The sequence below is a fragment of the Oncorhynchus mykiss genome, chromosome 19 (genome assembly GCF_013265735.2).
Source record: "Oncorhynchus mykiss isolate Arlee chromosome 19, USDA_OmykA_1.1, whole genome shotgun sequence".
NCBI lineage: Eukaryota > Metazoa > Chordata > Actinopteri > Salmoniformes > Salmonidae > Oncorhynchus > Oncorhynchus mykiss.
In genome coordinates, this window is record NC_048583.1 from 27,440,171 (window position 1) to 27,453,813 (window position 13,643).

General features: G+C 41.3%; 1 protein-coding gene across 1 annotated transcript; it reads right to left on the reverse strand.

Moving 5' to 3' along the window:
• Positions 1-729: 729 nt before the first annotated feature.
• LOC110497600 (pre-mRNA-splicing regulator WTAP) lies at positions 730-8,094 on the reverse strand. The gene is made up of 8 exons (XM_021573806.2): positions 7,889-8,094; positions 7,242-7,285; positions 7,048-7,103; positions 6,893-6,951; positions 6,654-6,781; positions 6,246-6,424; positions 5,034-5,188; positions 730-1,720 (listed from the first exon to the last, which is right to left on the reverse strand). Exons 2-8 carry the CDS (start codon positions 7,266-7,268, stop codon positions 1,152-1,154), a joined length of 1,173 nt encoding a protein of 390 aa, XP_021429481.1. The 5' UTR covers positions 7,269-7,285; positions 7,889-8,094; the 3' UTR covers positions 730-1,151.
• Positions 8,095-13,643: the final 5,549 nt, after the last annotated feature.

The following is a 13,643-nucleotide window of genomic DNA, read 5'->3' on the forward strand; positions in this document are numbered from 1 at the left end:
TAGGGGAAGGAGGGAGGGAGGCAAAGTCAGTCACTGGCAGGCAAATTAATCCATCTGGCCTTGTTCTGTGAATGGTTGCCGCGACAACAGTGGTACAGTGCTGTACTGTGGCCTGTATCCCAAATGGCATCCTGTTCCCTATAATAGTGCACTGTAGGGCTTTGGTAAAAAAGTAGTGCTCTACACAGGGAATAGGGCGCCAATTGAGACATGGACATTAACTCGCCCTGTTGCACTCCACTGTTCTCGTTATGAATCTGAGGCAAGGGATGGAAGGATATTTATACCTTGCAATCCCACAATGCTTCACTCAAGCCTGAGTGAGTCAGCATCATCATCAACCACTAGATGGAAGTCTTTCCCTGTTGGCTGGAGGTGGGCAAGCCTCGACCCTTAATCAAACCATTCTAGAGAAGAATATAGTGAGTGTAATGACTGGCAGCGAGGGACTAGAGATGGCCTGAGTTTACATTTGAGCCTCTAGGAGAGTAGCTTAGCTTTAAGCCTCCTTCCATCTAGGGGGATTTCTCAATACTCTGCATTGTTTTCCTTTCTTAGTCTCTGATGAAGGGACTGGATAAGATCTCTTATGTCCTGCATGATCAGTCATGGAGGAAAGGACATAGGGAAAGGAATCAAACTATTGAATTATCAATTTATCTTAGTCCATCTGGACACTTCACCTAATGACAATCTGCAACTGATTATTCATACAAAGTGAGATGCTCATTACATTAAAAACAAACTTTATTGTACTTCAGTCTGGAACGAACATCTACAAATTCAGGATGTCATATTTTTGTAAACATTTGTTTTTCACAATAAGCGGGAAATCATAATCAAGTTAAAAACGAAAGTATTCAGCACATGACAACTTGTTACACTTAAAACAAGTACAAGTCTGACTTCGCCAGGTTATCATAACACATCATACGTGCACAAACAGACGATGTACTAAAAAAAAGAAAATCTGGATGAATGTCTATCACATTCAACAAGTACTGGTGAACCTTTTCTCTAGATGGGGCATACATAACATTTCATCAGTAACCTACACCAGTATTCTGAGGCATGATTTCTATCCATTGAGAGTTTAATCCACGAATAGCCTTACTCTGTGTCCGGGAAACCAGCCATTAATATCTGAGACCCTACCCTGTAACATTCAACCCATTCTGGGTAGAGCATGAGCCCACAGTCCTGCCGCCTTTGCTAGAACTAGTCCGTGCCGCTATCCTGTCCTCCTGAGGGTCCTGGTTTGAGTTTGTCTCTATAAAGTGTTGTGTGACAGAGGTATCACTACCTGTGGGGGAGTCTACAGTCTCATAGCCCTCGCTAAGCTGGTTCGTTATGGTCCTAAAGTGGCTACAGAGCTTGGAGTCTGTGCCTGTGGTGGAGGGAGACGGTAGGGACTCCTGATCCTGCTCCGTATTGATGCCTGTCTCTGCCTCTGTGAAAGTGGAGGGGCCGGGAGCTGTTTCTGTCCTATCAAAGGGGCTGGTGTTGCCTGGTCCGTTGGCCTTGACCAATCCTGCCTCGCAGTCTTTGCTAAAGCCAGCCTCTGACTCTGGGTGGTGGTCCAGGGGGGCCGACCTAGGAACAGAGCTCTCTCTCAGGGTTAGCTGCTGGCGGGTCTCCCGGAGCTGCTGCTGGAGGACCAGGATGGTGCTCTGCATGCCCTCCACCTCTTCATCCAGCTGGATGATGAAGTCATTCAACTCTGTGTGGAGACCAGAGAGACAGACATCAATATTACAGCAGTGCACACATACCCAATTACCCATATCAAAAATGTATGCATTCACTGACAGCAGACTCTTTTATCCAAAGTGATGTACAAAGTGGCTAACTTATATTGGCATGAAAGAATGACAGTAAATTATATTAGCATGGAAAAATGACAGTAAATTATATTAGCATGGAAGACTGACAGCGCCACAACATATCAAGGCAGCTGTATAATGTACTGAATAACATATTAATCAAATATGTACCACCAGGGCTCTAAAGTGCAACCTGGACTTATATTTTGGGAAAACCAGTGCGACTAAATGTAAATCCTATTATTTTTTTTTAATGCGGAACAATAATTTGCCGCAACACTCTTCTCTACACTGTTCAAACAAGACAGACTGCCTCCCACGGCTGCTTGCTCCCAGTTCCCAGGCCACACACACACACCAAGCCCCACCCTCTGCCTCGAAAGCAGGCAGCACACAGTTCCTCAGTGCTGTTTGTTTTCTCAGCATGTTGTCAATTCATGCACTCAACATATTCTTCCAAAACAAGAATAATGCTGCTTTTCACATTGCTTCTAAATAAGAATCATCAGGTTCTTTATTGTATGATTATTTTGTGAGTTAGTTAATTATTTTTTATTTGCGAGTTAGTATAAAGATGCTGGCATGTGCCGAAAACGATGGTAATCTAAATGTTGACTGCAAAGTCGGCCTACATGGCAGAACGAAATCATGATGATGTGGATCAATCACAGGGCATTTGTTTTGCAAACTCTGCCATCACATATGGCCTTGTATAGTACAAAAACACTGCTAGCCAAACAATGGTCTCTTGCTAGGCACACAATTGAATTAACGGACAACTACACCCTGCAAATGTTTTTATTTTCACTTCATTGTCACCAGACCTCAAAAGTGGTCTCCTGATATGGTTTAAGCATCGTTGTGGAGTTAGAAAAACTACCAAAAAAATAGGTTCTATTAACAAGGGCTTTTGTGAGTGAAAACTCAAACCTGGAAAAATACATCCAGGAGAATGGAATTTACCAAAATATCAAACTGATTTCTGTATAGTGACGGTGTAAAATCGTTAACAAAAACACCATTTGAGATTGTGCAAATCATTTTTTTCCCCTTCCAAACAATTAATGTAAATATGATAGTCAAGTTCAAATGTAATTATTTGTGGATTGAGGGTAGGTCATTATAGGCTGTAGGCTACTTGCTCAGCCAACAAATTAAAGATAAAATGTAAATGATACATGCATTATCTGCTTTCCCAGACCAGTACTCTTTTCATTGCAGGTGTGCCACTTGCAAATGAACCTGAATGCCAAACCCTGCATTTTGTTGCTTGTTGTTTGTTCAACGGCATGTTCTGAATCAGATAGGCTACTCTAAATGCAACATCTACTCAAATGTGATCCCCTGGGAAACACTGACAAACAATTTGGTTCCTACACCGTCTTAACCTGTTTGGGCTAAGGGGCAGCATTTTCACTTTTGGATGAAAAGTGTGCCCAGAGTAAACTGCCTCCTACTCAGTCCCAGATGCTAATATATGCATATTATTAGTAGTATTGGATAGAAAACACTCTGAAGTTTATAAAACTGTTTGAATGATGTCTCTGAGTATAACAGAACTAATATGACAGGCAAAAACCTGAGAAAAAAATCCAACCAGGAAGTGGGAAATCTGAGGTTGGCCATTTTTCAACTCAGCCCCTATTGAAGATAGTGGGATATTGGTTATGTTGCACTTCCTAAGGCTTCCACTAGATGTCAGCCGTCTTTAGAACGTTGTTTGATGCTTCTACTATGAAGGGGGGCTGAATGAGAGGGGAATGAGTCAGAGGTCTGCCAGCAGCCACGAGCTCGTGACGCACGGTCATGAGAAAGTTACCTCTCGTTCCATTGCTTTTCTACAGACAATGGAATTATCAGGTTGGGACATTATTGAAGATTTATGATAGAAACATCCTAAAGATTGATTCTATACATTGTTTGATTCTATTTTGATATGTTTGATATGTTTCTACGACCAGTAATATAACTTTTTGGAATTTTCGTCCAACCTTTCCGCTGGACTTGCACACGCGTTCTGATTTGTTAACCAAACGCCCTAACAAAAGGAGGTAATTGGACATAAATGATGAACTTTGTCGAACAAATCAAACATTTATTGTGGAACTGGGATTCCTGGGAGTGCATTCTGATGAAGATCAAAGGTAAGTGAATATTTATAATGCTATTTCTGACTAATGTTGACTCCAACATGGTGGATATCTGTTTGGCTTGATTTGTCGTCTGAGCTCCGTACTAAGATAATGCTTTTTCCGTAAAGTTTTTTTGAAATCTGACACAGCAGTTGCATTAAGGAGAAGTTTATCTAAAGTTCCATGTATAATAGTTGTATCTATTATCAATGTTTATTATGAGTATTTCTGTGAATTGATGTGGCTCTCTGCAAAATCACTGCATGTTTTGGAACTACTGAACATAACACGCCAATGTAAAATGAGATTTTTGGATATAAATATTCACTTTATCGAACAAAACATACATGTATTGTGTAACATCAAAGTCCTATGAGTGTCATCTGATGAAGATCAACTTGGTGGTGACCTAACATAATCGTTTGTGGTGCTTTCGCTGTAAAGCCTTTTTGAAATCAGACACTGTGGCTGGATCAACGAGAATTGTATCTTTCAAATGGTGCCTAATACTTGTATGTTTGAGAAATTAGATTTCTGAGATTTCTGTTGATTGAATTTGGCGCCCTGCAATGTCATTGGCTGTTGGCGAGGGGTTCCGCTAGCGGAACGGGGTTCCGTTCCCAGACAGGTTTTAACTCCTATCTGGCTTTTTATGTTTTTTATTTGTTGTAATGCCAAACACCAACCACAGAATTAGAATAGATCATTCTATTTCTATGATTCCAACAGTTCACCCAGGTGTTTTGCTCAATATCGCAAGCCAAAACACAACTTTTGGTTGAAAATCACAACATTTTTTGCGCAGCCCTACTAACAACCTGGTAACTTTACCAGTATTCGCAAACAGTTGGTGGAACAGAAAGAAAGGAAAAGTGCTTTAAAAGTAAGGATTCATAAAGGCTATATCTCAATCGACTAAAACTGATTTTTCTCGTGCTCCTAAAATTTGCTGTGATGGTGCTCCTAACTTTTCGAAGATAGGAGCACCAGTGCTACCAATGATTTATTTTAATTTAGAGCCCTGTGTACCACAGAAATAGTGAAATAGCTAAGGATATAGAGAGACTACAGTACTCACCATCCTGGCTGCTCTTGAGCTCCTCGCTGTACTTCTTCTGCAGGGCCAGCTCTGCCTCCAGCTGGGCAATACGACCCTGAGAGATCTGTCTGCCCAGCTCCTGGTTCTCCTGGATCAACATCCTGCACTTAGCCATCAACTTCTTTCCGGTCTGGCTGCAGAGGAAACAGGGGTTAACGTCAACATGATGGACTATACATACAACTAACTATACATGACAACAGCAGCCCTAATGCTAAGTCCCTCAAATATATAATTGTGGGTTATTTAAGATACCAACTCATACAGCAAACAAGTACTATCTGCATTAGCGTGATGGCAACCAAGATTCAAGGCAATTTGATCCTATATCATATAATACAATATACATATTGCCCATTTGACTTACCAAATGCTTACACTGCTACATGAACTAGTTAATTGCCCCAAAAAAGTTCAACATTTCAGTGAAATCATTTAAACACATACATCTGAACTAGACCTTGGTAACACAGGCCTGCTTTTAACAGTGCTGTCAAAACATTGCACAATTCAACTGAACAGAAAAGGTTTGGATTATTGAGCGATTAATAAAATGAAACAGTCATACCTGGGTATCGTTCATATTACTGAAAAAGGTGTTCAAGATGACTCCTTGAAGCAAGCCCAGGATCACTATAACAAATGTCTTTTGTGTTTAACAGTCTCTGGACTGGGCCTTGTGCAAGTTCCTCCATTTTCAACTCTTTAATTTAAATCAATATCTATACTCTATGTGGAATGGGGTAACGTTAGTTTAAGTTAACATTTATTGGAGAAAGCATGTACTAAGTAAGGAGACAAGTTGTGTGATCTAGGCCTAAGCCATTCACACTGAAATGTTCAGATCAAACCAAACAAAGTATAGCAATGTTCCTAGCGGGAGAGGGTTTGGAGGTTGAGTGTCAGTGACCATCTCTTCTGAGCAGTCCCGATTCCTTCAAGCCCCTTAACAGGGTCACTCAGAGCTGAAACCAGTTCACCTGACAAAGAGTTTATGACATATGCAGGAGGAGTAGTGGGGCTGATCTGATCTGTCTCTCTTTCCTTTTTAAAAAGTCACAGTCATGTTTGAGCGTATTGCATTTTCCTGCCTTCCTTTCCCTCCATTTTGCATTCTTGCAGAAGAGAGTCAGTTGTCTGGCTGGCACAGTCTTTGGCTGGAGGATCGAGGGTTATTTTGGTTTGGTTTACCTATCAGGTGTAAATTTCCAGGCACTTAGTTCATTTTGGGCTTGCTCCAATTTGTCTTTGTTCTCTTCCAGTTCGCTCTTCATCTTAAGGAAAAACAAGTAGACCGCAGGGTCCACCATGGTAGATCTCAGCTGGGCCACATTGGGTTGCTGGGCTTGCTTCAGGTACTGGATCTGGGTCTGAAAAGAGGTGAAAATAATACATTTGTCAACCATGTGTAACCAGAGCACTCAGGTCCCAAAAAAGAGCAACAGTAGGTACAGTAAATCAAGTTTCCCCATTACAATATGTCCCTGACATACGTTACTTACCAACTGTTGTGTCTTGATTTGTGACAATTTTCACACAGGGTTTGGAAAAATCAAACCAATGGACTTCAGACACAGAACACCACATGACCATACTCACTGTGCATTCTTGCATCTCCTGCTCCTTTGTGGCCAACCTCATAACAAGGATGTTCTCTCTCCTGGCAGCCTCTTGTTGCTGCTGCTTCAGTTTCTCCTCAGACTCCCTCAGGCCCATCACATCATTTGCTGTGGAGTCAAAACAGGATACATTTCAGTTGCTTTTGCAGACCTTTGAAGAGACTATTTGTTCAACGGGCATTAATGCATGTTAACATTTAAGAGTCCAGCGTTACTTACAATTCAATTCAGAGTATTTTGTCTCAAGTATCTGCACATAAGCATCCTCCTGCTTCCACCTGAAAGAATATTAAACTATTCATAAAAGGTGCATATGAAGAAAAGTAACCTTGCAGACTTGCACACTAGCAAAGTTAGCTAATTTATAGCAATACCTTTCACAGAGCTCCTCTCTGGTCAAAGTCTTCAGATCACCTTCACTGAGGCGAACCTTCATAGGAAAATGGGATAATAGATCAGTATTAATACTGAGACTTTTGACTCTGGTCTTGACCAGGTAGTCACTTGAGGCAAAAGCCAGCTTGAGAAAGATTAATGTAGCCTGGGCAACGTTACTTCTTGAACTCACCTTTTTAGGTAAAGGTTCCTCAGTCATTCTGGCCTTGGGGATACCTTGAAATTATATATAAATCAGAGCTTGATCATTATATAGTTTAGTTAGCTAGCGTTATTTATAATTAAGTGTTGTAGCACTAGCAGCTTCTAGCTAGCGACCTAGTTAGCTCTCTAAAATGTTGCTAGCTGGCCTAACGTTAGCTAGCTGGCTGGTTAGGTAAACGTAACGTCCGCTAGCCCACATAATAGCTAGTAGTTAGCAGATATTTATTAAATATAGGGAAATATTGTATAATATAGCTAGTTAACTACATACTAGTGTTGGTAAACGAGCTCATTTCACTTCAATATTGCTAGGTCGGTAGCTTCTAGCTGTGGTCTATGCGCATGCGTCTGATCTGCACTACGACGCATACACATGGACCAGAGCTAATTTTGCTGTAAACAAAGTAGTTAATGTTTCGGATAAATTGCAGCTTTACTTTGGCGAGTAACGAGAGTATATTGAAGACAGTCATTTATCAAAAACGGATTATATGCAGCGTGTTGAAGAAAGCTCAAGCCGCACGTAACGCCCTGGAACAGAGCTAGGTAGCTTCTTGCTAACTAGCTGGTTGAGCAAGCTCAGCTACTGTACCTAATATCTGGTAATACACTCACCTGTAAGCTTGAAAGGTGAACTTGGTCAGTTAGGCAAATTATGCATTAACAGTTTAGTTGTCTATCTTGGTATATTTTTTAGAGACTTAGGTTTCTGGCTCCATGTTGTCGCCGCAAAGTGATGAAAGACAGGAAAGGAAACGCACGTGCACGAGGAGTGAAAGCGTCACAACAACTTGTGGGATTGTGCGCGTGTCCGAGGCTAGGGACGTCTTCTTTTTCATTTTCATTTTCGAGGAGGTTTAACGGTAGTTGACATCTAATAAATGTTGCATTACCGCCACCTATTAGACTGGAGTAGAACTCCCGTATACTTTGCTCTTAGGGCTAGGCCCCCTTTTTCTCCATTTCTGCCTGAATGACGTGCCCAAAGTAAACTGCCTGTTGCTCATGCCCTGAAGCCAGAATATGCATATAATTGGTGCCATTGGAAAGAAAACACTTAGCATTTTGTAGAAATGTTCAAATCATTTGGGAGAATATAACACAATAGATATGGTAGGAGAAAATCCAAAGAAAAACCAACCAGATGTTATTTTTTGAGAGAGACCACCCTCTTAGAAAGGCAAGTAAAAGGTCATATTGATAATTAGCTCCCTGGATTCCTATGGCTTCCACCGGGTGTCAGCAGTCTATGTTCAAGGTTTCAGACTTGTAACTTCAAAAACAAATGAGAAATATCAGTTTTATGACACGGACAGTCTTGGAAATTTGTGTTTGCGCCCCACGAAGACAGGACGCACCTGCTAAAATCGGTTTCCTAATGAACATACTTCTTTCCGTAAGAAATGTTATAATTTGATTACATTTTAGGGTATCTGAGGAGTAGATATAAACTTATTTTGACTTGTTGAAACAAAGTTTAGGGGTAGATTTTCGGATTCCTTTCTCTGCATGTTGAACGAGTGGATTACTCAAATCGATGGCGCCAATTAAACATACTTTTTTGGATATAAAGAAGGATTTTATCTAACAAAATGACACTACATGTTATATGACCCTTTGGATGACAAACCAGAGGAGGATTTTCAAAAAGTAAGTGAATATTTAATTGTTATTTGTGAATGTATGAAACCTGTGCCGGTGGAAAAATATTTTGATAAGGGGCACTGTCCTCAAACAATCGCATGACATGTTTTCACTGTAATAGCTACTGTAAATCGGTTAGTTAGATTATCAAGAATTTAAGCTTTCTGCCAATATAAGACTCTTATTTGTACCTAAATGTTTAATATCCAACATTTTTATGATTATTTATTTGAATTGCGTGCCCTCCAGTTTCACCGGAAGTTGTCCCCCTAGCAGGACGACTAGCCCAAGCAGGATTTAATAAATAAAAACAAGGAAATAAATGAACAAATACCCTACTATCTACACTCATTAAAAACCCACCACACTACTCCACTATTTAAATCTATCTACCTCAGGCCAACAACCTGAAAGGACGAGACACCACCACTCAACACACCCTGTAACTCTTCTGACGTCAAGTCTCGAACACCCAAATACTTCTCTACAGCTGCCAGCACAACCTACATTTTTTGCAACTTACGTTAAATCCCTGCAGTACAGTTGATAACCATTGCTATAAACACTAAAAATCCAATCTTACTGAAGCATATATCACTTGTTGCCCTATCCCTCTGTACTGGCACAGCTCTACTAGTCACACCACTCCTCTCAGGATCCCTCCACCTTGACCCATCTTCCTCTACTTTCTTCACTGCCTCAGCATACGATAACTTCTGCACTACTCTAACCCTGTAAATCTCAACCTGCCTCTCTCCCACTGGAGAGACATTTCTGATCCCCAGCACCATGGGCACACCTACAATTAACACATTTCCCCAATGCTACACATTCCTTTGTATCATGCCATTCTGCACACGTCTCACATCTAGGAACCTCCCTCCTACACACTGCTGCCACATGCCCATAAGCTTGACACCTGTAACAACGTAATGTATTTGGCACAAAAGCTCATACGGGATAACTTAGGATCACTTTGTCGGGAAATGACTTAACATCAAAACTCAAAAGAACAGACAAAGACTCTTCTGTTTCACCACTCACGCCACCCTGTCTGCATCTCACCAAATGACGACTATCACAAACACCGGGAATCTTCCCCTTCAGTTGGTCAACTTTCACATTTACCGCTACCCCAGTAGTCACTCCTTTCAATGGCAACCTTTTCTTGAAAGCAAAAGAATTCACACCTCTTGTCCCTATTCTTTTGAAGCGGAGCGCCTGCTCCCTCTGACCAGCGGAAACACAAACAATTATCACATCACCACTTCTGGTTACCTTCACCGATTCCACAGCACCTAATTCTGTTTCCACCCACCCTGAATCCACACTTTTTCCAAAATTGTCACTTCTACTGTCACAGACTCATCTTTATCCTGACCCTCTGTGCAAGCCTCAGGCTCAGAGAACTTCATCACACCAACCACCTCCGATAATTCGCCCTCACTCACTTCCATTTCTCCTCCTGTCTTCGATTCGCTGTACAGCTCACTCTGCTTACAATTTCTACCATTCTTCTTTAACAAACCATCTCCCGTTTTCCCGCCATTCTTAACTCATTCAAGCTCACCCTCTTCCTCCCTCTCTCTATTCGACCTCCTCTGACTGTCTTTTTCCCTTAATTCCTCCTCTGTATTCAAAGTATACGTCTCCTTATTGTACTTTCCCTAACATACATCTCATTCAAGCCACGCCATTCCCCTTGCTACATGGTGAAACCCCCCCCTACCATCTATGGCAAAACTAGCCAACTCACTTCTAGCGCTATGTTCTGCCCTTCCTTCGTTGTTATTGGTCAGACCGTTCAGACTCGGCCAGGGACATCTGCTGTTGTGGTACAGTAAATTCTGTGGTGACTGTGCTAGCGATAATGTAACAGTATAATGTGCATTTAATGTAGGCTGTAGTTCAACAGTCGAGTACAGATGACATCACTTTACTCATTATCATATTCACAGTGTGATGACTGGTGAGACTCTTCGGAAGCTAGTGTGTGGTCCATATCAGGCCTAGTAATACCACAGATAAAAGTTACCAGTACCTTTGCTAATACCAATACACCGGTAATTGTTTCGCAGCTCGAGAGGCAAAATGTAGAATCGATTTGTATTAATTTCCCTCAAAGTTGTTGAAGGAACATCATGTTCCCTCATGTTACCAGTGTATTGGTATTAGCAAAGGTACTGGTAACTTTTATCTGTGGTATTACTAGGCCTGATATGGACCACACGCTAGCTTCCGAAGAGTCTCACCAGTCATCACACTGTGAATATGATAATGAGTAAAGTCATGTCACCCTTACTAACACCAGGTATTAACATGAAAACATGAAGTCCTATGACAATAGACCTTGTCTCTCTCTATCCCTCTCCAAGCCAGGTAGAAAACATGCACTCCTATTGACAATGCTTCTGCCTCTCTCTCTCTGCCTTTAATACGCCAGGTTAAAATCCCCAGGAGACTGTCAGGACGACAGGATGACACATTACACCCCAGTCATCAGATGGCATACCTACAAAGCCACTGGAGCACAAACATATTGCCAGCCATCACCCGTCTGTCTCACAGTCATGAAAGGGCTTTGGACAGCGTGGGCTAACATGGATAAGATTGCATGGTTGGTATCAAGCCATTCTGTAGTCACCCTAGACGGCATTGCGAAAGGTGTCGTTTGTGAGGGCTCAGTTGCAACCTCATGCATATTCATTGATGTAACGTAACCGTAAATACTACTCGTCCCTGCTCTAACACAGTAATACACATAGTGAAGACGTTCAATATGAAAATTACAATGTCATTTTGAGCCAATTACGGTATTTGAAATGAAAGCTTTGACATGCCGTATATCTATATCTATATTTCTATTTCATTAAATTAACCACTGACCAAAGTACAGACAAATGTATTTAAACCATTAAATCATCCCTGTCTATGTCTGTGTTCATATAGACTCTGTGGTGGATAACGTTTATTCACACAGTGATGGAAATCATTTCATTCACATTCTTCAGAGAAGTGCAAGAAAGACGAGCATGAAGAGGACAAAACCCCAAGACAGAGGAGCTGGCTGGCATCATGAGCCTTCAGTGTCAACTCCTGCAGACCAGAATGTCTCCTGGTGTCCTCCTTAACCACACATTAGAGAATAAGTTACAGGTAGGTCAGTAATCTGCTTGGGTGGTGACCCTGTTACTGGCCATGCAGGAGAGAGAGGGCCCATCCCAAATGGCATCCCATAGTGCACTATATAGAGAATAAGGTGCCAATTGGGACGCAATAAGAGACTCCATTTCAAATCTCCTCGGCCCTCAGTCCGAGGCCTGGTACTAAATCATGTAATTAAAGGCCCAGTCTCTCAACGAGGACTTGCATGTTGATGTTAACGTGGGTATCACACAGTCACACACCACCTGTTTGTTATTGTTCTCCATTAGAATCCTCTGAAGAGCTTGGCAGAATTAGTTTCCCTTTCAAAGAGCTAGACGGAATGTGCGCACAGTCTGGTCTGCACACACTAAGCTTAGGTAAAGCAACTGGATAGAAAAGGCTATGGTAAAAGTATTTTAATGATACCCACCTAATAATAACGTAGTGTGAGCAACATAAGACAGTGTTGTACTACTGTTTATACAGTAACACTCAATATTATACAACAAATCTTTGGTACTGTAGCTTTCAGTTGAAAGGGAGACCAGTACCAAATCGTTATGACTCGCATTACACATGTATTGTAGATGCATTCTTTGTATGCAAACCTGAATCCATGTATTTTCTCTTGATGTAGGCGATACCTTCACATAATGAGGATGACACATGCAACACTGGCTGGAACCAAAGCCTAAATAATTGACAGACTTGTTTCATTGGATACAGGCAACGTTAGACGTTAGACGCATGGCTTACAGAGTGCATGTGTTATTGATGAGCTGGTGAGATGTACTTTAGTTTTCAGTGGAACTTGTATTGAACACTAGCTGCTAAAGTGTGTTTTAACTGAGTAATACAACCGTAATCAATGCTTTTTGCTCAATGCCTATTTGATTTATTGTGGAAGAAGAGCTCGGTCATTTACATAACAAGTCCTTGTTAGATCATGTGGTACGATGTAGGTAGTTTTCCCACCACATTCCTCCTTAGAAATGTGTGATAGATCACTTGAAACATGTAGTCAGAAACCTTGAAAGTTAAAAGCAATGGTTAAACCCAGATAAACGCAATAACAGAAGATGTCTACCAAGAAATGTACACTGAGCTGGGCTCCCCACCGGAGCAGCACCCCATGAATGATTTAAGGTAGATCCTTCTTCTTCCTGCAACATTGAGAAGCTCTGACTTTTTGTTTGTTAGAACAAAAATCTATTGAAATGTATTGATTAGCTTCCTGTTGTCCCGTACATACGCACACACATGGCCTCACACATATTAGCGCATGTCTTTGTTTGCCTACAAAGAAATAGCCTAATTCTGTTCATACCTTTTCGGCCAACCCACATTTACTCACAATTCCCAAAGCTACTTTTAGTTCCTTTTCCAATGTCAATTGAATTGAGAAGTCTGAGTCAGACACATGGCATTACCATAATTTCTTACATTACTAGACACATTGGATTCCTCGAATGTGCTGTATGTGTTTGCATATCTGAACTTTAACGTCTTCTAAAAAAGTTGCAGTAACTTGGTAGAACAAGTCTGGTTGGCTTGTCTGGCTTGGCACACTCCGTTTGCG

Bases quoted from the DNA above. Each gene is read 5' to 3' on its own strand.
- LOC110497600 (XM_021573806.2), bottom strand. From the start codon at position 7,268: ATGACTGAGGAACCTTTACCTAAAAAG. The intron at 6,952-7,047 runs GTATTGCTATAA...ATATTCTTTCAG, and splicing joins AGAGAGGAGCTCTGTGAAAG to GTGGAAGCAGGAGGATGCTT. The intron at 1,721-5,033 runs GTGAGTACTGTA...GTCTCCACACAG, and splicing joins GCTCAAGAGCAGCCAGGATG to AGTTGAATGACTTCATCATC.